The sequence below is a fragment of the Bradysia coprophila genome, unplaced genomic scaffold (genome assembly GCF_014529535.1).
Source record: "Bradysia coprophila strain Holo2 unplaced genomic scaffold, BU_Bcop_v1 contig_350, whole genome shotgun sequence".
NCBI lineage: Eukaryota > Metazoa > Arthropoda > Insecta > Diptera > Sciaridae > Bradysia > Bradysia coprophila.
This window is the reverse complement of record NW_023503608.1, coordinates 11,792,624-11,816,510: the sequence shown is the minus strand read 5'-3', so window position 1 is coordinate 11,816,510 and position 23,887 is coordinate 11,792,624. Positions and strand designations below refer to the sequence as shown.

The following is a 23,887-nucleotide window of genomic DNA, read 5'->3' as shown; positions in this document are numbered from 1 at the left end:
CGACTTTACGCAAACACCCGACCTTAGCAAAAACGCACCTTTATCCCACATAATGCTTAATATTAAATTTTATTATAGGGAATAACTTCCTCTCACTTATGCGGTGAAATTCCAAACTGACATATAATATTGCCAAAAAACGAACATTCCGGTTCTGTATTCGTTTTCATGTAGTGCGTATACATGCTTGTCATTGGCTTACACTTTCCGTGATAATATGATTACACATAGGCCATATCACACAACATACCGTATCCCCAAACTACACATAAAACGAATTTCCTTTGTATTCGATGGCTTTTCGACAAAATATTGAATTGTTGTGCTTTTTTTAAGTTTACGAAAAGGGTTTACGAAGCTGCACCAATACCAAAAAAAAAACGTTTAAGTTAAAATGGATTTGAGGATTTTTTATGGTAAAATTTTGGTTGAATCAATTAAATTTAGTAGTTTTGTCACATTATCTTTCTTTCGGCAAGCACCTGTCGATGTAATCTATAAATCTCTTACTTCTTAGTTCGATTTTTTCATTCAAAATCTTTTACTTCTTTAGTTTTAACATATAATATGCTGCTTAAGAGAACACTAGACGCAGATAATACCATATATTTGTCGTCGTTGTCTATGGCAGATAATTACAGTCGTTCTAAAAAGTTCTTACTACAAAGTTTAGACCTTGTCAATTGACGCTTTAATTCGATTATTCTATTTCTGTAAACTCAGGATAACTTTTCGCTCGAAAATTTCTTCAATATTTCGATGGCTTAACTACATATTCCCCAATGTGCTACAACGTGAATGTGATCTTTTTTTTTGATGCCAAACAATAATTTCTTGACGAATATGAGGAGCCCCAATATAAATTCGTTTATTTTACAAGATTCACACATACACCAAAGATGTACGATAGAAACTTATCGTATAACCATCAGACCCTTATTAGTCACATTTACCCAGAAATTTCAAAAATTTTCCTTTCATACTTTCCAATAAAAGACTGAAGAACATCATCGGTCGTTGATTCACTTTACAAAATAGAAAATATTGGTCATGGACATAGGCTAGCTAAAGATATTTCTAAACAAAGTTCATGCTTGTTGTCTGTCCATGCTGTTCGCAAAAAGTCCATTTATATTTCAAAAATAATATCTGGTTAACGATATCAACATCATGTACTTTACACAATGTGGAAATTGGTTTGAGCTGAGCGGTACGAATGAACTATTCCAGCTTTGAATGTTCTCTATATGTATGTATGTGTGTACACAGTCCTTACTGCATTGTCGGAATGCCATTCTTTTGCACCAGTTCCATATTAGCAAAAACATGCAACATTCGGAAAACAACTGTTCTGTGATGGTTACCACCAACGGTGCTCTATTGTATTTTGTAGCTCTCATCCCAATAGAAGTTCATACTTGAACGGGAATTCAAAGAGATTCTGACAAAATGTACATACAAAAGCTAATGGAAAATGTGTTATTTTGCAACATAACAACTAAATTGCATTAAATATTCACTCAATGGCATGTAAACAATTTAAATATTATAGTAAAATAGGTGCGCTCTGTACGTGGCATTCCTTTGATGAAATTAAAACACTATACGGCGATATCGTCTTATTTATGTTAATTTAACACAAAAATAACAGAATTACTAATTCTGCATATATCTCGCAAACTATATCTATGCTTTTTACGTTCCTTAAGTTTCCAGTATACAAACACCTTTCAATTACAGGCAGTTCTATTTGGCAACAACATCCAGCACCACGGTTAACAAATTATGACGAAAGAACAAATTTTCACAATAATTCCGAAATCATACCATCTTTCGGAAAGGTCCCCAACACAATTGAAGTGATGCCGGGCCAAACTGTCGTACTATCGTGTATAGTTAACAATCTGGGAGATAGGACGGTAAGTCAATCATATTCTCTATGTTATATCTTCAGTAAGCACAGTGTGGTATGTTTTATAACATCAAATTACCTCGTATTTTGTATCGCGTCCACCACATTATTTGTATCGTATTCTACTCGTTTTCAAGGATACTTCATTATTATGTTGTAACAATGATATGTGTGAAGTTTTATCAATTTATTGATTGCAGCACAAAACCTTTTTCTAAAAGTCATGTGGTAAATACTTCAGCAAATTTGTTTTAATTTTGGTTGTTCCAGGAACTTCGTTGAGTTTGGTGTTTGGTGTGTGTAATTAACTTTGTCGGCTGTGAAAAGTTTTACTCAGATGTTTAGGAGAGACGTTGGTGCACATACAGCTTTGCACGTTTTAAACATCTAAGTCTAAAACTTCGTAAATTGTTTCACATTTTTTTTTATTCAACAAATGGCAGCATTTTTGCAACGAACTTTATATGAAGAATGATGTAAAAAGTACCTTATGAAACCCTATCTAAGTATACCCCATCGAAATTCTCTTCAAAACCTTAAAGTAAGGAATTCAAACTAATAACACCAAAGAATTGTGACATCATTTTCCTTGCATGCAATTAAAAGAATTTTCGTAATTGCTGTGCTGAACAATGGTAAACAAAGGAACCTTTCAACAGCTCTAGGATATATTTTAATTCACAAACCTTGCAAGAACGAAGCCCCATCATTTCACTGTTAATATATTTTATAATTGTAGCCTTTTCCCAACGAAAATCTAACTGAATTGAAAATATCATTGGTGCAAATTGCACCGTATATAAAATGGCAGAGGAAAATTACAATCTCTACAAATAACCTACCCAACAATAAACTTAAAAAAAAAACTTCTTTTGGTCTCGTTCGTGACACACATATCCATAAAAATAGAAATTATTTCCATTCTACTTCTCAGATATGAGTTGCAGAGACCGCAAACACAATTTTCCATCATCGCAGCTGCATGACACAAGCCAAAAAAAAAACTTCAAAAATACACATAAATACCTGTGTACTTGCTATCTATATCTAAGGTTCGTATAGAGACATTTAATCTAACCAGCAAGCAGAAGCAACAAAAAAAGACGCCAAAAAAACAAAGATGAAAGTCCTTCTTGTATAACGTTTCGTATAAAATTCCTTAAAATGTTATTATGTTGAGTTGCGAAACGCTCTCTCTATTGTTTCGTTGTTAAATAGTGGAGTGTGCAAAGTAAAAAGATTGGGGTGGCGATGCTGGAGTGAGTGTTTCATATATTATATATAGTGTGTGTATGTACCTACTACACAGATTCTGAATTGTATGGCATGGGTTGAATTTAGTATAAAGTCTAATAGCAAGACGGAATGATGTGTAGCGTGGTGGGCATACATTTTATATTATGTTTATTTATATATCTGAGGGTATAACAATGCAAAAGGCGATGGAGTGCGGTGTACCGGGTTAAGTGGCTGCTTTGTTACTAGCAGATGACATAATAGGAAAATAGTAGAAAGAAGCAAAAATTGGAGCTAAAAAGGAGCAAATGTACGAAGCTAAATAAGGTTTTTCTTTCGTACACTTTTTTTAATAAAATGTAAAGTTTCCTCGGGTTGAGTTATGATATAATTTTGTGTTTTGAGAACGTTGATACACATAAAGTAGAATTACAAGATGAAAAAAGATTGGAACGATGGAACAGTTTTTCTTTCTTTCCTGGTTTTGATGTGCTCACATGGAACGCTTTCTTGTCTTGTGATAGAAAGATTGAGTATTGTAAACGATCAGTACAGTGTACAGTGTACACTATCTGTTAATCGGTTTACATTCATTATTTATTTCATATATCATGCCCGCACGTTAGTTAGCGGGCGTGACGCAAGTCCACTACCAAAAATGTTTTAACAAAAAATTTTCTCCACCTTAACTCCAATGGCCCCCCCAAACAAGGCATCAGAACAGTCGGAGCGTTTGCTGCGACTTAGCCCCGTACAACCCGTAATCCTATTTCGTCCGCAACCATAATACGTCCGTAGCCCTAATAAGCCCGGAACCCTAATACGTCTACAACCCTCTAATGCGTCTGTTACCAAAATGCAAGTCAAGTTGGGCATTGTCAAATTTACTGAAACTGTTCATTTTTAAAATTGCGCAATTACGAAAGCCCGTACGAAGTACCTTTCGAATAAAGCCAACAATTTACGACATAATTTTAGAAACCCAAAATTTTTTGCCAACTTTCCATTGGGTATTCAATTACCTCTCAAATGAAACAAAAACTAGCAAAATCGGTTGAGATTTACTCGATTTATGTGCAAAGAGCACTTAGGGACGAGTAGCGGCCTTAGTGCAAGGGCTAAAATTTGAAACTTTTTTTGCCATCATTCTATTCGGCATTCAATTATCTCTCAAATGAAACAAAAAATAGCAAAATCGGATGAGATTTACTCGATTTATGTGCAAAAAACACTTAGGGCCGAGTAGCGGCCTTAGTCCAAGGGCCCAAATTTGAAACTTTTTTCGCCATCATTCTATTCGGCATTCAATTATCTCTCAAATGAAACAAAAACTAGCAAAATCGGATGAGATTTACTCGATTTATGTGCAAAAAACACTTAGGGCCGAGTAGCGGCCCTAGTCCAAGGGCCCTAATTTGAAACTTTTTTCGTCACGTTCTTTTCGATATTCAATTACCTTCCATAAAAAACTAAATCTAGCAAAATCGGATGAGATTTACTCGATTTATGTGCAAAAAACACTTAGGGCCGAGTAACGACCTTTGAGCCCTCCCAACAAGCCCACGTTGCATCTTACCCAAACATAATGTTCAGCAACTTTGTTCTACTCGTCAATACCTTTCATTTGATATATCACAAGCAGTTATTGCGTGCGTATTTCGGTAGATATCGTCGAAAGACTGAAAAACACCTATAGGGCCCTAGCTCTGGAAGGGCCGACCCTACCATGCCCATTTTCGAACTTGACCTTACTTTTGTCGATACCAATCGGGGAAAAAAAGAATTTTGAAAAAAGGTTGTGATTTACTCAAGCTAGAGGGGTCACGGACGGACGGACGGACGGACATTTTTTTTATTGCGGATTCGTCATCTATGAACATAACCAAATGCTTTGCCCTTACTGTCTGCTTCCAATTCGACGTGTTACAAACGGCATATTAATCTTATAAGCCCCCAGTACTTCGTACGGGGCTAAAAAAGGAACATATTGTTAGGAAAAGGTTCAAAAATGTACTGAAAGAATTTAAACGAAATTTAACGCAAGATGTATACATTCTTTTTCATATTGGCACATTCATTGTTCCACTTTGGAACAAACCATTTTTTGGTAGAATAAAGCGAAAAACGTTTTGGAACATTTGAATTTACAATTATTTTTATTGGAACATTTTAATGCTGACAATATCGAAATGACTTAAAGTTCAATATTGAACATAAAAATTTTTTTCTTCCGAATTTTTTTCATTGGCTTTGCATGATCAGATCAATATCATTATCTGGACGAGCCCTGCGAAATTCAAGATTTTTTTGGGTGGTGACTGAAAAATCTTTTTAATGTTTCAAGTTTAATTTTAATCACTCCTCTTGAGCCATTAATGGTAAATAATAATTTTGTTCTCACCAAATTTTGAAACCATGACACTAAAGCCATTTGCTCATGAAGCAACAACTCTAACCATCACATAATTTTCCGTACATAGGGTTAAATGTATGGCGAGGGTAGTTCTGTGTTTTCAAACAAACTTCATGTAACACGTTGCTCAACCTCTTTTGAATTGAATTGAATTGAATTTATTGACACCGCCAAAGACTGGCTGAATATTATACATCAGTTTACAAAATACAAAAACAAATTTCACGTTAAACATTTAAAATCATCACAAACTAAACACCTCCAATACCCAACTTTTCGATCATTGCATTTTTAAAAGATATTCTGTTACCATACTTTGTCACTTCAGACTTATGTTCATTGATAAGTCTTATCAGACGAAAAACAGGTTGCTCAGATAAATAGACATTGCGAAGTCTAGGTTCAACCAAGAGTTGCACGGTAGATTTTCGAAGATTGTACGCATTCACTATGTTCCGAACAAACTTTGATGAAATCAAGTCATCGTCAATGTTATGCTTATATATGTCATACGCAAGCATTATGTCTGCCACAGTACGCCGCGTTTCCAAATTTTGCAATTTCAGTTGTCTACATCGATCTTCGTATGGTGCTAGTCTGTAAGTCGTTGCATTACTTCGGCTTTCCAACAAGTAAATCACGAATTGCTTCTGAATCGATTCAATGTCGTCTTTGTAAATTTGTGCCGCAGGGTTCCATATAGGCGATGCAAATTCAAGTCTCGATCGTACGTACGCCACATAAAGTATTCGCTGCGTTTCTTTCGTGAAATTGCCATTGGAAAAATGCTTGATACAACCGATCGTTTGACGACATTTCATTGTCATTTGTTCAATATGACTACCCGGATGGAACCATCTGTTAACCAGTACTCCCAAATCGCTCGTTTCCTCAAGTCTATTGATGACGTTATCGCCCATTTTATAATCGACCTGGATAAATGATGGTTCATGCCGGTACATACTAAAGATGTAACATTTTTCTTCGTTGAACAGAAGACGATTTGCTGCGTTCCAATTTACTACATTGTCAATATCTCGCTGCATTCTTCGAATGTCATAGTGGTCGAAAATTATTGACGCCAATTTTATATCGTCAGCAAAGAGTAGAGTGTGCGCGAACTGCACTACATCAACTATGTCGTTAATGAACACAATGAACATAAGCGGTCCAATCGAACTTCCAGGCGGCACGCCAGATGGTGACTCGTACAATCTCGATACGAAGTTGCCAATTTGAACGTAGTTCGTCCTACCGATCAGATATTGACATATACACCTTGCAGTTTTTCTCCCGATTCCAAAACTAGCTAACTTGATAATCAGCAAGTATATTACCAATTTGTCGAACGCAGTCTTGTAGTCACCATAAAATATGTCAAGCACATTCAATGTTCCACTTTGGAACAAACCATTTTTTGGTAGAATAAAGCGAAAAACGTTTTGGAACATTTGAATTTACAATTATTTTTATTGGAACATTTTAATGCTGACAATATCGAAATGACTTAAAGTTCAATATTGAACATAAAAATTTTTTTCTTCCGAAATTTTTTCATTGGCTTTGCATGATCAGATCAATATCATTATCTGGACGAGCCCTGCGAAATTCAAGATTGTTTTGGGTGGTGACTGAAAAATCTTTTTAATGTTTCAAGTTTAATTTTAATCAATCCTCTTGAGCCATTATGGTAAATAATAATTTTGTTCTCACCAAATTTTGAAACCATGACACTAAAGCCATTTGCTCATGAAGCAACAACTCTAACCATCACATAATTTTCCGTACATAGGGTTAAATGTATGGCGAGGGTAGTTCTGTGTTTTCAAACAAACTTCATGTAACACGTTGCTCAACCTCTTTTCGCAACTTGTTGCATAAATTACTTTTGTGCCACCGAGAATTGAAATACGACGGATTTCAATATCGATAACTAGATTGAAATGTCCAAAATTACAACACCCGTTTTCATGGCTTATTACAACACGCAAACCAGTGTTGAAATGAAATTCGTATGAGTTATTACAGCATTCGTTTTAAAAAAATGCAAAGCAACTTGATCGATCAAATTCGAAGAGTGATTGTTTACAATGAAAATTCTGAATTTTTGTGCATTTGTCTATTTCAATTCTCGGTTGGCACAAAGCATGATGTGTTACACGTATTGTAATGAGATTTTTTCAGCACACGACCCAATTTTCCTTACTCGCTCCGCTCGTAAGGAAAACTTGGGTCTAGTGCTGAAAAAATCAACATTACAATACTTGTAACACAACATACTATTTCGACACTTGTCTGTGTATAAATGAAGACACTCTTACATTGCCGTTTGTTGATCTATCAGTTTTACGAGTACTGGCTATTTGCATGCGAAATCGAGCGCCCATGAAAAATACGAATATGATTTTCGCCCGATTTACTTGAGTTTCCAATTTTGTATAAGTTTGAATGGTTTTTTTTTCTATTCGACCGTCCTGATCCAATCGAAAGACCCTGTGTGTAATGAAGTAAGAAAACTTACAGTAAGTCTCATCTGCAATAAGTTTATGTTGCCGGCATTATAATATTGCACAATTTTTTCTATAGATGTTAGAGTTCTTCCGTAAGATTGTTTTTATCTGAATCTCAATTTTTTCGATAATGATGGTACATTGGTACAACAATCTTGAAATATGCACAATTGACCTATTTAAAAAAAAAAATTAAATCCTTACAACATTTCTCTCATTGTAAATGTAAAAGTTTTCAATAATTTTGCGCTGCTCCAAGTTTTATTGAAGAAATAAGTTTTGTCGAATGAACCGAAGCTAAAGTAAAAAAAAGTCAGAAAATTGTTTATCCAAGACGTATTTTTAATTGGGTTTTCGAAGAACTGAACAAATAATAGAATTATTGCTTGCACGCAAAATTTCATTCAACCGAAATCGCCTCACTACAAAATACAATAAGGAAGCTTCATGCATGTGAAGAAGAAAAAGATTGGATATTTACAGCGTCCCATATAAAGATTTTGAAGAATAAATTAATCTTTTGTAGTTTTTTTTTTGGGATAGCTTGGCTTAGATTTCTTTTTTCTTCCTTGGTATTATTTGCAGAGTTTTTCTTCAAGTTTTTTTTCCCTTTACTTCTGTTTCATTGGGTACGTTGATCTGAGCTACTTTGTTTGCTAGTTGATTTTGATTTATTTGTATAATATGTTTATGGTCTGCCAAGATGAATTTTTATGAGCAGAAGAAATGGTTTCGGTTTTCCATACCTAATACGTAGATTTATTTATGTATGTCGGTTAGCTTTGGTAAGCATAACGCTGGAGTGTAGTCGTGTTACATTATAAATATGAAATCATTTCCAGAACAATGCTGTACAATAGAACAATAACAGTTTGTGTACATTAAACAAATTGTAGATGAATGTAAAATGCTATGGCTGGTGTGCCTGGTACCGTGTGTGTGTGTGTGTGCGATGCAGAACAATAGGATGTGAGGTCTTTAGTTTGCTCACAAATCACATTGATTAATTATTTCAGACCAGCACGATACCACGTTTATGTTTGCTAACTTTCTTATAGGTACATACACTTGAACGCTTAAAATGTACAGATAAGTACGCTGCTGTCTTAAGAACTCGTTATTATTGTCGATAAAGATATTTATAAGGTTTCTTTAAAAAAAAAAATAAATTGCTGCTTATCAAATACGATGCTTCTTATATATTGGAGCTTGTAGGATTACTTCAATCTCTGTACTATGAGTTTTCTAAGAAGTTTATAATTCCAGGACATAGCTTGATGCTGCAAACACAGCGATTAAAGCGATCTTATGCAGAGCATTATTATTCTACAATTTAAGTCCATCAAGTAAATATTTTCGGAACGTGAACGTTCAGTAAAATAATTACACGAAGGCAGTAATTGATTAATGTCATAGACTACACTAAACACTTCACTTGCAATCGAAAATAAGACGACATTCACGTCATTCAAAGTTGATGCACTGTGACACATATATATTATACATACATCCTAATTTGTCCCATCTGTTTCAGCCGTCTTCCCGTCAATTGCATGGCAGACGTATGTTTTATTAAATTTAATTGCTTTAATTACAATCCGATAAATCCGATATCACTACGATAAAATCGCAATTTTCATTAATTTCACCAAGTTTTTCACAAAGCTAATGTAATAGCAGCAGAATTATATAAATCATTGCCATATATATACGTCGGCCCCCATTTAGGATCTAAAAGCTTAATGGGTTCCAAAATTTTGATAAAGTAATTAAACACACACAACCATCACTTTAATTAACGTTATTAATTGGTGTCAAACAATAATTTCATGCAATTAATTTTAATTGATATTTTAGAGTTACTTTAAACGTATTATTTATGTCCTCTAACCATGCAATGCATATTGTATATAGAAAATTGTGTTTCATATGAATGAAAACAACATATCTATTAAAGACCATTAATTCTAGTATCCAATACATTTTCTGGATCAGATATAGGGCAGCTTTATAACTAAGAACTTGTAATCATGATGCCCATTCAGCTTTATAAGGCAAAGCCTCTTAAAGGCTACGAACAAAAAGGGTTTTACAATAATTAGAGAAAAAGTCGAATATATAGTAAAGCTAAATTTAATTGATGAATATATATCGTTGCTTGGAAACTTTAAGTTGAGATCGATTATGAGGTGGTGCTTAACATTGAGTACATACTGTCTTGCCAATGATGGTTTTAATTGATGCAATGGAAAATAAAATATCAATATTCCTTGCTATCTATGATAGCACAACGATGAACAAAGAAAACTCGATAATGCTACTAATGCCCGATAATGTTTTAGTAAGAAAATCTTTCGTAAATAATTTACAACATATAATCAACTTCAAAGGTAATTTTTTAGTGAAAATCCATACAAATTTTTTCATTAACTTTATGTATTAGATGTAGTTTCAATTAGTAAACACGGTTTATGTGAATTTTGACGAAAAATTTACTATTTATACTCAACTTTTGAGTAGATTGACTCTGCTTCACTCTATACGATTAAATACGTATTGTATTCATAAGGAATATGCTGTATGTGGTATCATTGAAAAGGTTAAGCCCAAGGCTTAAGGATACTATCGATTTTCTGCACAAACTCTCCGAAAAATCTATGTTTTGCTGGTGAAACTGTTTCACGGGGTCCCAAATTGTATGATAAATTGGTTTATCTCAAAAAACCCCCGTACAAGCGATTTTAATTTTTATTGGAAAATGATCAGGGCCTAGTCCTCTAACGGAATAAGCAATGACATTTCGGGATGTACTTTCAACTAACTTTCAACTAAAAAATTCAAGCTCACTGTGTAAACATCGTATAATAATGTCTTTATGTGACTAACTAAATCCAAGCGATCGTCACGATTCCAGTTCCCAGCTGTCACAGAAACGAGACCCATTTCCCGAAAAAAAAATGTTTTTCCGTTTCGTTGACATATACATAAAAAAGGATTTTGACACGAGTAATATGCAAACCATTGAAAACTTTTTAAATTGTAAAATTACAATTCCAAAAAGTGTACGTTCAGAAATGACCTACTTTATTGTTAGGTTATTACAATAGTAATAATGTCCTTGGGCCTCCTGTTTGAATTTTTTTTTTCGAGTTGGAAGTTTGTAGATTGTGTCAAAGGCACGTTCTATAGTCATGTCATACTACTAGTCGAAATAACAGCGTTCAGTCAATTAGGCAAGCAATTTTCCTCACTGCACTCCGGTAACTCGTGTCCGAGAGCTTTTTTTTCGAGTAATATTACTTATTGGCTTGGAGATTTTAATTTTAACTTGTGTGGTTCTATACGATCTTCGGATCGTCAAAATCAAAATACAAACCAGTATTAAAAATGGCGAAGCACCACAGAAATGTCATAGAGGGATTCTTTTGAAAAACAGCCTACCGAAATCGGAGGTAGAAGCCAAAACCACTTTCAAAAAAATTCTTCGAAGCTTGTGTGGTTGGTGACAGGTGATCAAAAAGTTTAAATGTTTAAGCCCCCATATTTGATTGCATACGCATCCAAACCCCATAAGAGCTAAAAGCACATATTCAATACTACATGTGATTACCCATTGCGGCTTGTAAAAAAAGTGCTAGTTTTCTGTTTTTGATCATCTTTCACCAGCCACACAAGCTTCGAAGAATTTTTTTGAACGTGGTTTTGGCTTCTAGGGTCAAATAATTTTTTAGACACATATAAAAAGTCCACTGGAAAATTCGTCCGATTTCGGTGGTCTGTTTTTCAAAAGAATCCCTCATAATGAAATATTGTCATGTACCGCTGTGAGCAAGATTACTAACCGCCCCAATTTTCGATAAATAAGAACGAATTACTCCTACGCAAGTTTTCGGTCATATGCGTTTGATTTTATATTCCTATATAATTTGCATGGCAGTTAAGTATGGATTAATTCAATTTCTTTTTCTGAATCGAATTGATGTTTTTTGAGTATTAATAAAATCCAATTCAATGAAAAGTAAAAATTATGTGATAACGGTTGTTAAATGAAAACTTACTACCTATACCACCTTAATTTAACAAATTCTACCATTAAAAGCACTGAATTAACGTCACTAAACGCTAACAACTAAATGGAAATAATTGCTGAAATTGAAATGCTCCACAAACATAATTACTCAAATGCATAAACAAATTTTACAGCAATTATAAGAGAAATTAAAAACAGAGAAAATAAAATAAAATGTTTTCTGGCAAGGTTCCCTTCAACAACAAAAAAGTTTACGGGTCAAAATCATTAAAGTTCTAATGCTTTTATGCAGATATCGCAATACGAAAGATTAAATGGCAATTTTCGAGACTGAGAATTATGGAAGAAAGTTTTTAAATGTATTTTTCCTATTATTTCCATTTTCATTTTCTTCTCGACGAGTGGCATTTTACTACAAATATAATTTTTATTTTGCTTTATTGAAAATTATATACACATTTTCTGTCGATTTATTCTATTTCTACATTAAAGCTTTCATTTTTTTACTCTATATAATACACAGTACACATTCGCGTTGAATGAGTATTCGGTACGATGTATACGTACATATAAATACGACAATCTTCAAAAGAAATGGAGGGAAAAAAATAAAACATTGCAGGATCCCTTGGGCCTGGCTCTGGCACTTTTACAAGATTATTGATTTTGTTTTATATAACCGATTTATTGTATTATGACTGAGTGTACCGACTACTAAAAACCATTCTGAGCTTTTATTTAGGAATTTGGGATATACACATTCATTCAGGTTCAAGTATTTTTATGGTTTGTTCAAAGGTAAAAAAGCTTGTAATCAATCAACAGAATCAAATTTAATATCCGTTTTACTGCTGACGAGAAATTTAGTTTTTTTTTTTCAATTCTTCTTCCAATATATCAATGAAATCGAAGTATGATTGCGCAGAGAATTGAATTATTGATGGGCTGGTGTACGTAGATATGCAAAACATCAAATAATTTATGTTTTCGTATTGTTGTCGGTACTACGTGCCTTTCAGCCTAAATACGATATTAAATTATTAGACTCAACGTTGTTGTTTTTTTCTGTTCCAGGAGAAGATAAAAGTGAGCAGGTGCGAGTGTTTTATTATCTCAATACGCAACCGAATTATTTATACGAACAACTCGACCAAATTTTATCAGTTTATTTAGCATTTTGTTGTCGTCTATATAAAAAAAAAAAACGATGAACACAATCGAAACGAACACCTCCAAATGAGAAATGACTTAAAATGTTATATCCAAAACATAAAATTTTATTGTTCGTTTGCGGGTAGCATCGTTTTCCAGTGTCTTTTTATTTTCGTTGTAAGCACATGAAAATAATTTCTACAGTTTCATTGTCGAATTTTAAAATATTAGATTCTAAAGTAGAATGTTTATACACTTGAAAGATCCACATTGATAGTGGGTAAAATTCGTTACATTTCAAAGAACTTGCTGCTTTAATGACAAGTCAGACTTTCATCATGTCTTATTCAGAAATCTATTCAAAATATTAAAAATTGTTGATAGCCACGTGTCCGGCAACAAGCAACAACTCCTTGTTCCCTTGTCTGAAAGTCAGGGCCATACGGCATCAAATACAAATAGTAGTCAGTGAGATTCGCTATAATAAAGACATTAAATATGCTGCATTACAGGCAAGGGGCGTTTGGGTTTTTGTATCACGCAATCATAAAAATGCAAGAACTATTTTTCGGAAAACATTTTCCGCATTTTCGAACATTTTCCCATCTTTTTGGAAAAAATTGGAAAATGTAAGAAAATTCGCGAAATTTTAATAAAAATATGGGAAAACGTTTTCCCAAAAATAGTCACTGCAAAGTGATATCACCCATGACCTGTAGAGTGGGTCTAGTTGCATCGCAAGATACAAGAAAACAATATGAGACAACACATTTTAATTTCAAACTTTAGTTTCCCCAAGCTATTGAATGGCCTTGGAAATATAATGGCAAAAGGCAATGAACTGCATTTTCAATTGTATGTCCTAGAAATTCAGTATTCAGTATCTAGTTAGTTGCTGGAAACACTGCAAACGTCAACAAGTGTTTTGTTTCTGTGTCTGAAATTAATTATACTTTTTGTAGTCAGAACTGACCAGAAAAAACGTTTCTGTTGGCTAAATCTCGGTTTGAAGTGCCATGGTCGCCGGTAAAGTTGGAGTTCTCGCATAATCATCCAATAAATCAACGTTTTCGTGCGGCTAATGATACGGTGCTCGTCATAACCTCACAATGTGTACGCGTACCGGTGAAAAAATAGTGACAGCTGGAACCAACAGAAATTCACGACGAATATTTCGAGAACATACTTCGGTGAATTTTTGGACGCTGTGAGCGGAATTTCTTTGCGAGGAGACATTAGGAAGGCTTGGCGTTATTGGTACTCTTCTCAGTGGTGTGTCACTGCCAGGACTCTTAGTTGCTTTGCCTCACTCGCCAGCTTTAGCTCTCGGTTGGTTCATGGTCTAAAAGTTTACTCACTGATGTGGCTGGGTCCTATTTTGCTTCTATATGAGTAAAATGATCCGGACTATTCATAGAGCTTATGCTTTCGGGCTATAGATTGGACAAGGTCGACGGATGGATTGGTGGTGTTATGCCGCTGAAAGATGCTAGTTTTTCCCGGCTCTTATTTTGATTCCTCGCAAAGACAACGTACACTCGATCAGGGTACATCTCTCTGAATTTATATTCGAGGAATGTATTCCATGTTGTGCAAAACTCTTTGCAAAGGGACGATATGGTCGCCGTGTCGGGTCGTTGTGCTATTCAGTGGTGTGCCATCGTCTGGAAACGCTGTCATTTCGCTTTTTGCCCCGAAGGTCCTCGTCTCAAAGGTGGATTGTCCGTCAGTCTAATTTGGAAGTAAGGGCTTTTGGGGTAAATAGTGGTAAAGTTTGGCGGTTGACCTTTTGGTGGTGCGTTGCTGAGTGACGCTTCTGCCTGGCTCGGCTTTCATATTGGCCCACTGCAGAGAAAGCTTACGTTCGAACGGGCTGGTCTTATAAAATATGAGACTGGACCAGGTCAATATCGAGCGGAATGTAAATCACAGGCTTTATCAATCCCAATGACAAGGACTGTGATTCGGGCGACAATGTTGCCTTACTCGCTGTCATTAGTGTAAGGCCTAAGGGGTGAGACACAGCTGTCCTCCCAGTGGCTTTCTAGAATTTACAGTCTAATGAAACGAGGTTGACGTCCTAAGGATTAGCTATCATTTTGGTACCTAATCATAGGGATCAGTTTGCTCGCCTGGAGTGATTCGTGTAGAGCGTAAGGCAATAGGTTGAGAAGGAGATGAGGTCCTGAAAAAGGCTTCAAGATTTTCATGATGACAGGGTAGCACAAAGGATCCCATGATCTGTGTGCATTGATCAGAAATGATCACCCTAACTGATTAAAAAATTCAGTATTGAGTGGAAAATAGATATTCCCAACTGGGGAAATTTTATAATTTAAGAAAACCAAATTTTCCGATATAAGAAAAAGGTCCATTATCTTCACTATATTCTCAGACCTGGGATCAAGACCTTACGCATTTTATGACTAAAAGAGTCACGTTTCGCATCTACATCGTCAGATGTAAGACCAACATAGTAATCATAGTAATCGAGAGTCACTATACTTTTTTTTCATATAGTTCTATTATTCAGAGCTTATGATTGAGGTAGGTACGTGATAAAAAAAAAAACTTTTCCAAAAAACATCGAACTTGTCCGACTGACAATTGAAATTTAATTTCAAAACAACAATATATTATTTTTCGAACTTAAAGAAAGGTATATCGACTTCTAAACTCAAGCTATCAATCAAATTATACTGATGTACGACCTGACTCAGAAACTTGTAAATCAATTCGGAAATGGAAAGAAATAAGAGCACAAATTGTAGGATAGACGTTTACATTTACGTTTTTTACTGCTGTTGCTTGGATTATAGGGAGATAAAGCTTAGTTCTTTTATCTATAGAAAATTAAACTAACAGCTTCCATTGAAATTTGGGTCAAAGATATATGCTTGTCCTCTAGTTGAATGATTTGTATTGTGCACAAAAAGATTTATTTATTATTTTTTACTCAATTTAATAAGACAGTGACCCAATGGTTGAATACATCCAACGCTAAATTACATCTTTAATGTTTTATTGAATTTTTAATGGATCCATTTTTCCCATCATCCAAATCCAAAATGCTAAACATTTAATGTTAGATAATAACATGCTAACGACTCATTTTCGTAGTAATTGTTTGAATACCACCAAATTGCTTGTAGGTTGACAATATATCGCACAATATAATAATAACCACGGTAAAGTCGGTCATCTCTGATTATATCCTTTCATCAAAGCAAGATCCCGTATGTCTTTGTGTAATAATTAATTGTCAATTATGCATTCGACGAACTAAAGCAAACATAATAATCAAAGCACGAATGTTGAGTTCTTGTTATATTAAATGAGTAAACACAATTTCCAAGTATTCATGTACAAGTAATTTATTAATTATTTTCAATTATAATCAGGAAATGTTTGCTGAGATGAATGCAGGATGAGATGTTATTAATTTTTGGGATTGGCTTTGAACTAATTTTGCATAAAATTAATTACTGTTGAATGAACGTTAGTGTTCTTGTTCCCGATGGGAGGAACTAACAAATTTGTGCATTTTGAATGAAAATGGCAAAGAAAACGTTACGTCTGAACTTATATACACTACCGAATAGAGAAGAAAACGTTTCAAGTTATATTCTCTATCGGTGACAGGGATCCGCCAGTACCAAGTATCTAATCGTCCTAATTCATTTTTTCTCTACTTTTCGAGACAAATCTAAAATAATTTTCCAAAATTAAAGTGGGTATCACTTTTCGATAACAACGACAAAAATAATGACAAACTCTGGGCGTCTGGGCATTATGGTCCTTTATACAGTAAAATGCATGCACAAAAATTGAAGAACAAGATTTGAAATCAACAGATTAAAAAAACTTTTATCGATGAAAGTAATATATAGACCCGATAATACTGGTTATATGCTTGCCATCTGTAACAGGAACTAGGGATGAGCGGGTTGAGGTTTTTTCAAAACCCGCCCTAACCCGACCCGGCCCGTTATCCGTTTCTGAAACCCGACACTTTTGAAACCCGACAAATTTTTAACCCGCCCGAACCCGGCCCAACCCGTTAAAGATATATGAAACCCGCCCAAAAACCGGCCCGCCCAGTAAAATCTGTATAGAAAATTCTAGCTGCGCTGACAGATTTCAAACTATTTTTAAATAAAGTTAAATCGCTGAACGTATTAACGACTCAGTTTTGGGGTTAGTTTTTCGCCAATTGATCAGAGACAAATTTATGAGTATCATAAACACCAGGATTACACCTAACTTTAATAAATATTCACGCCCTAAGTGCGCCTTCTATTTAAAACGTACAGTATAGCGGGTCATTTTAACGCTTAGTGTTTGACATTTATTACAAGACATCAGCGTAACATCGTCCAAACGTCACTTGTAATTATTTACATTTTTAGCGCACTAATGGGATAATAAGGGTATTCCCGAACCGAGTTTAGTTTTTATACTCGAGGCTAAAAAGGCTAAAAAATGAAATTTTAAGAATTTGGCGAATGTGTCCGCCGCCGCCGGTGTGATTCTTGCTTGAATAGAAAAAAAAATTCTCGATATTTGGAAATTCCATACCCTACGAAATATTGTGTTGGTAAATGGAACATTTATTCTATGGACGCGATTTTTTTAAAATATTTCTAGTGTTCACTAAAAATCTCACAAGTTTTTCTGGAAATTTTTTTTCCCATAGTAAGCCATACAAACTTAGTAGTCCATAGAGAAAAATGTTCCATTTACCAACACAATATTTTGTAGGGTATGGAATTTCCAAATATCGAGAAAACTTTTTTCCATACAAGCAAGAATCACTTGTCGACTGTCACCGAAAACAAACTGCTAATTTTTAGCGCGGGATCTCAGGACTTCGGTGAGAGGTCATTCACGCCATAGGTCCTCCAAAAATTTAAATTTTGGCAACTGACAGTTGGACAAAATACTGCTGACTTCATGTAACTAATGTCAAAAACTGTGCTTTAAAAAGTCCTGATATGCAATGAATGTACATAGAGTATACTTTCATTGCCGATATGCACTATGTTTTGAAATGGAAGGCGCACTTATGGCGTGAATTAATTTTTCAATCGGACTTATACTAGTGATAAACGTAATTTGATTAATTTTTGGGCTTGAAGACTGAAATTCGACGGATTCGACACGCAAACTACGATTGAAAAATTTAAATTTACTTAACTCGTGATATACTAATACCATTCAGTGACACTTCTGTCAGTATCTTACACTTTTAATTTTTTTTTAATCTTTTATACTCTGTATGACATAGAATTTAACGAACGACAATCCAGTCGACTCTTGAAAAACTCTGTTGAGAGTTCTAAGTGAACTAATATGACTGAACGAATCATTTTTATAGTCATTTTAAATACGTCGGGTTAATTCGGGCTTTGATTTCAAATACCCGCCCAAACCCGGCCCAACCCGAAATTCATTTTTTGAAACCCGACTCAGAGCCAACCCGAACTACTCACAACCCGCCCGCCCAAAACCCGACGGGCCGGGTCGGGTTTGCGGGTTACCCTAATCTTCGGGTCAACCCGCTCATCCCTAACAGGAACTCTATGGTGACTAACGGTAAACCAAAAGTGTTGGATTGTTGTATTTTGTTGTGTTTTAGTACAAAAAATTTTGAAATTGTTGTATTAAAACAACACGTTTCCAAAGGGTTGAGATCGACAGAGGTCTTACCAACCGATTTCATAATCAGGACTTCAAATAATGTATTTCATTATGCCCGAACCATGAAGCGAATCATACAGTTTTAGCTTCATGAAATAAAAGATGAATTTGATAAGCATTTTGAAAAAAAATCTTTTACTTCATTTGTTTTAACATAAATTTTGCTATGTATGGAACGACGTTAACGTCAAAAATGCTGTAAGTAATGTATTCGTACAATGAATGCCTTGCTCCTGAACCTTTAAAATACTTTTCTAAACGCATAATTTACTCTGATCAACTAAACTCGCTTCCAAAACCAGAAAATGCTGGCAGAACCGCACAACGAACGGAAAGGATTGGATAGTTTACTGAAAGGATAATATATTCTGTCATAATAAAACTTTATTACAGAAAAATTGTTTCTTCCTTATGACTCTTGAAAATTAACAATCGTTTCCTTTCGAGTTGTTCCCATAAAATTCTGTAACAATTTTACGAGCGTGGGTGTGTACTGTTTCCAGAGTTTCCTTCGAAAAACTATACGATGCTTATAGTTCATGCCTGACACAATCTCTTACATTTTTACATAATCCTTTTTCGTAAAACCAGAAAATATACAAAATGCAATGCATAAATCAAGTGAAGAACAGATGGAGGAAGACCGAAAAAAGAAATAATAAAAAAACAAAGATTAAACAATTTTCATAAAATCAAAATTTAAGATAAAAAAAAAAGTTATTATAATAATCTTTAATTTAAAAAGTTTACTCTCTCTCGTCCCTCCCTTTCTTTGATATATTATGATTCATACCACATAATAAAATTGCTTTAAGACAGATGTGAAATGTTTGCGCAGAAATATGTTGATGAATTTCTTTTTTCAGTCGTCGACTCGATTAAAAGTTTCCGAAAAGATTCAGCGGAATAGTAATAGGTACAATATTGGATCGCATTAATTCAATAATTAAAGTGGTTCGAAAATACATTCCATTGCGCAGATTCCATTCAAAACGGTGTTCGGCACACACTTCCGGCAGTATACTGAGAATTTGTTGAAGACAATTTTTCTTACAAAGAATTTTCTTCACATCTAAAAAACGACTGTCGATTTTAATAGAATATGAATGAAATAATGATTTTACATTTCCGGGAAGTGTGTTCTACTGCTACACATTCAATTGTATCTATGCGACATAAATTACAATTTTAAGACACATTTTAAGAGAAAGTCTTTTTATGCGTAAACACTTCATCTATTATACATATACACGCTATATGAATGTATCGCGAAAAGTCGGAACTCAGAGTTCATTGTCGCAGTGATTTAAGAATTTCTAAAAATATTTATTTTCGAAACGGATTATTTTGCTTCAAAACAAAACGTTCTATCGCCAAAAAATACGATTATTGGTTTAAAAAAAAAGAAAGAAAGAAGAAACTGCGATAGTGAATCGGTTCAGAATTTAAGTCACTCTTAAATGGTCTACTGAGCGAACCGAATCCAATTGTAATAAATTTGTATAAATTGTCGGTACACACAGCTAAAACACCTTCGGTTTGAAAACTGTGCTTCGTTTAATTTTGGTTTTAATTTTCAAGATAAAAAGAAAATCAAAGCGAAATCGGATAAGAAAATTTAATTAACTTGGATATAAATTTGATAAATGCGGCTATCTTAACTGAAAATCTGTTTTGTGTTGTGTGTTTGAAGACAGAAAGAAAAAAATGAATAGCACGGTGATATAGTCACAATCACGTTTTTCTTCGTGGCTGTATGTTGATTATGTAAATCTGTGGAATTCATTCTATTTTATACATTTTTATGATGGAAAAGAAACAGCTGAAAGGAAGCAGCTGCGCTGGATTTAAAATGCTGGGTGAAATATAGCAAATTAATAGCTGATGACCAAAGCTTGAGAATTTCTTATTCAACCCACCTATTCACCACTTATTCACCTATCAAACTAATTTACCTTGTCCCTACGCATTATACGCGCAGCATAAATAGTTTGTTATAGAAATTGAATACCGATTCCCAATCGTCCCTTTACGGTATTGTCATCAAAATTGAATATAAAATTTTCATTTATACCCAGGTATCATGGATTCGTACAGTCGATCTACAAATTCTAACTTCCGGTTCAATTACGTTTACCGGGGACAATCGATTTTCAACGGAACCAACGGATGACATACTATCAAATTGTTGGGGTTTAATGATACGAAATGTACGGTATACGGACACAGGGCAATATGAGTGCCAGCTGAATACTTCACCTAAATTGAAAATTAATGTTACTCTAATTGTTAGAGGTGAGTTTTGGTGGTTTGCTATTTTCATTATTTTCAATGGTCGGCAGTGTATACAATACATATATGTATACAATCTATATAGCAATGTGATTGTTTGTTGGGCTGTGTATTAATTAATAAATTTTGACTGTGAGTGTAACGACTAACAATTATAATACTACGTACATACGTCCATGACATTCAAAGGGAATTTTCCATCTCAGTTGTTTCGCAATAAAACATATCTATCTTTCTTTCAGGGACTATTTTTAGGAAAATGTTTTCCTAATTTTTCCTATATTTTCTTAAGTTTTCCTACATTTTTATCAGTTTTTTCAAAAATATTCTTTTTAGAAAATTTAGGAAAAGTGCAAAAATATGGGAAAATGTTTTCCCAAAAATAGTTCCTGCAAAGCGATTCACTGCTCTTTTATGGTTTTGTGGAATATAAAATGATTGTCCTTCCGCGGACGAAAGGTTGTCACAAAGAAATTGTCATGTGATAATTTACCAATTTCCCAATATGTTTCATGATATGTTTCATTTCGGCGAAATATTATTGATTCTTCTCAGTTTAACGCAATCATACGTACACGTTTTCCTATCTTTACTTTTGATGCAGTACCTATAATGAGTATTTCTGGACAGTTATATCGTTCGTTCAAAAGTAATGAACTGATTGGAAAATGTAACCTGCAGCAACTGTAACAAAATATTTGATATACGACCATAAGGTTCAGTTCATAAAGTGAGTCATTCTTAGAGGGGGAGGTAACCTGACTATGTGTGGCAGTAAGAACAAAACTTCTTAAACGTAACATGTTTGTTCGTTGAATACATTTTTCAAAAAAAAAGGTCTAAAAAACGTAGATGTTAGCGTGGTATGCTTTATGAACGACGCCTGAGAGTAGAACATAATATAGTTTACAACCTTTGTTTGCGTTTCACGTGAAGAAGAGACTGATGTGCAATATATTTTTCTGAGCAGAGCAATTTCGTACCACAATTTTAAAACGAATTTAATAAGCGATGTTTAAACCTCTGACAGACAGTCCTACATTTGACTTTGAGTTAATATTATTGAAATAATTTTCTTCGAAATGTTTTATCGAAATCTTGAGTTTTTAATAAGGAAACAATTGAGTTTCAGTGAAGGTTTTCGAAGTCGTTTTATTTTCAACGAATCATTTCAATAAATGTAACTGCATAACTAGCTCACTAACGAAGTTAATTTGTATAACTGACAATAGACGAATTTCTTAAAAGAGTGACAAATGGTGCTTCTTGTGTGAGATTTATTGATGCGAGTTAAGGGAATTTAATTCTACCTCTCGTTACTGGATAAATAATTTAACTTAACCAAATTTGTGATTTGATTCCAAGAACAGGGTTTTAATAAAATTGTAACGTTGAATTTGCGTCCGGTGATTTATACTACTCTCTAACACATACCAACTTATCTGCAATATTAAATGATTTAATTACCTTTGTGCCGCCGGTGGTGCCCTTTCTGCATGCACTTGAAAGTTAAACAATCTCATTAAACAGATTACATATGCTCTTCAACACAATGCTTATTTCCGAATATTTTTGTGTATGTGTCATTTCCATTACTTCAAACCAAACGACATAAAGAAAATAAATAAAAGAAAATGTGACAACACCAAGTAATTTGTCATTTTGGGTTGATTTCTTTTAGTATGCTAATTTCCCAGAGTTTTTCGAATATATTCAGTGGAAGGAATCAAGGCACAAAATGAATGTAAATTTGAGTTTTTGTATTTAGATGAAGATGGAAAGCAGCAGCTTTTACTACGGGGTTTGAGCTTTCTGGGAGTGGGATGAGTCGGGGGTTTATGAATCTGATGGTGTAACACAGAAAATATTTAGAGCGCACATAAATGGAGGATTTGTTTATATTATCGTGGGACACAGAAAAAAAAACATTTATTGTGTTCTGATTGGACCGTATGTGGTTGTTGATGGTAATTTTGTGATAAGGGCTCTGACAATATTAATCATAAATATCAGGATTGGCTCAGTGAATCAATTCTTTATTATGAATTGTACTTGTGAAATGATGTTTGTTGAAACATTCCTTTTGTATGGAATCGTAATGCTCATGATATACTTTTGTGTGTAACCCACATCGGAATGCCACAAACAACGTAATTTATCGTCAAAATATTTCTTTTAAACAGTATGCATGCACATAATACCGCGATAAACATGACAATGGTAAATGGCTGTATGAGATGAATTTGTAATTTTTCTAAAAATGACTGTAAAAGTTCACCAGTTTGTGTTGCATGCTTTGCTTTTATGAAGAAAGACTAGCCATTCTTTTAATGCAATTCGTCTTGTGGTTTACATTTTTTTTATAGAGCCGCAATTGATGGATCGCCCGTTTGTCGGAACGACTATTGACGGTGCACGTCAACAAGAGATTAAACGAGGTAGCACCATAACACTTACCTGTAGAGCAATAATTTCGACAATAAATGAAAATGAACCAAATAAAATTAGTTTCGCCATGAAAGAAGGAACACATCGTACGAAACGTGTTATTTGGAGTGTGAATGATACACCAATAACGATGCAGGTATACGAGAACATCATTGAAATTTAAAATTCAAATCATTGGACGAGAAATTGTTTTT

The 23,887-nt window shown here is 34.3% G+C and overlaps 1 protein-coding gene across 1 annotated transcript in view; it reads left to right on the top strand.

Moving 5' to 3' along the window:
• Nucleotides 1-23,887, top strand: part of LOC119081022 (junctional adhesion molecule-like) — a 36,385-nt gene that overhangs the window by 3,401 nt on the left and 9,097 nt on the right. Inside the window, exons 2-4 of the mRNA XM_037189704.1 lie at nucleotides 1,741-1,919; nucleotides 21,032-21,248; nucleotides 23,612-23,829. Coding sequence (XP_037045599.1) covers nucleotides 1,741-1,919; nucleotides 21,032-21,248; nucleotides 23,612-23,829 — 614 coding nt within the window. The remainder of the gene's footprint in view (nucleotides 1-1,740; nucleotides 1,920-21,031; nucleotides 21,249-23,611; nucleotides 23,830-23,887) is intronic.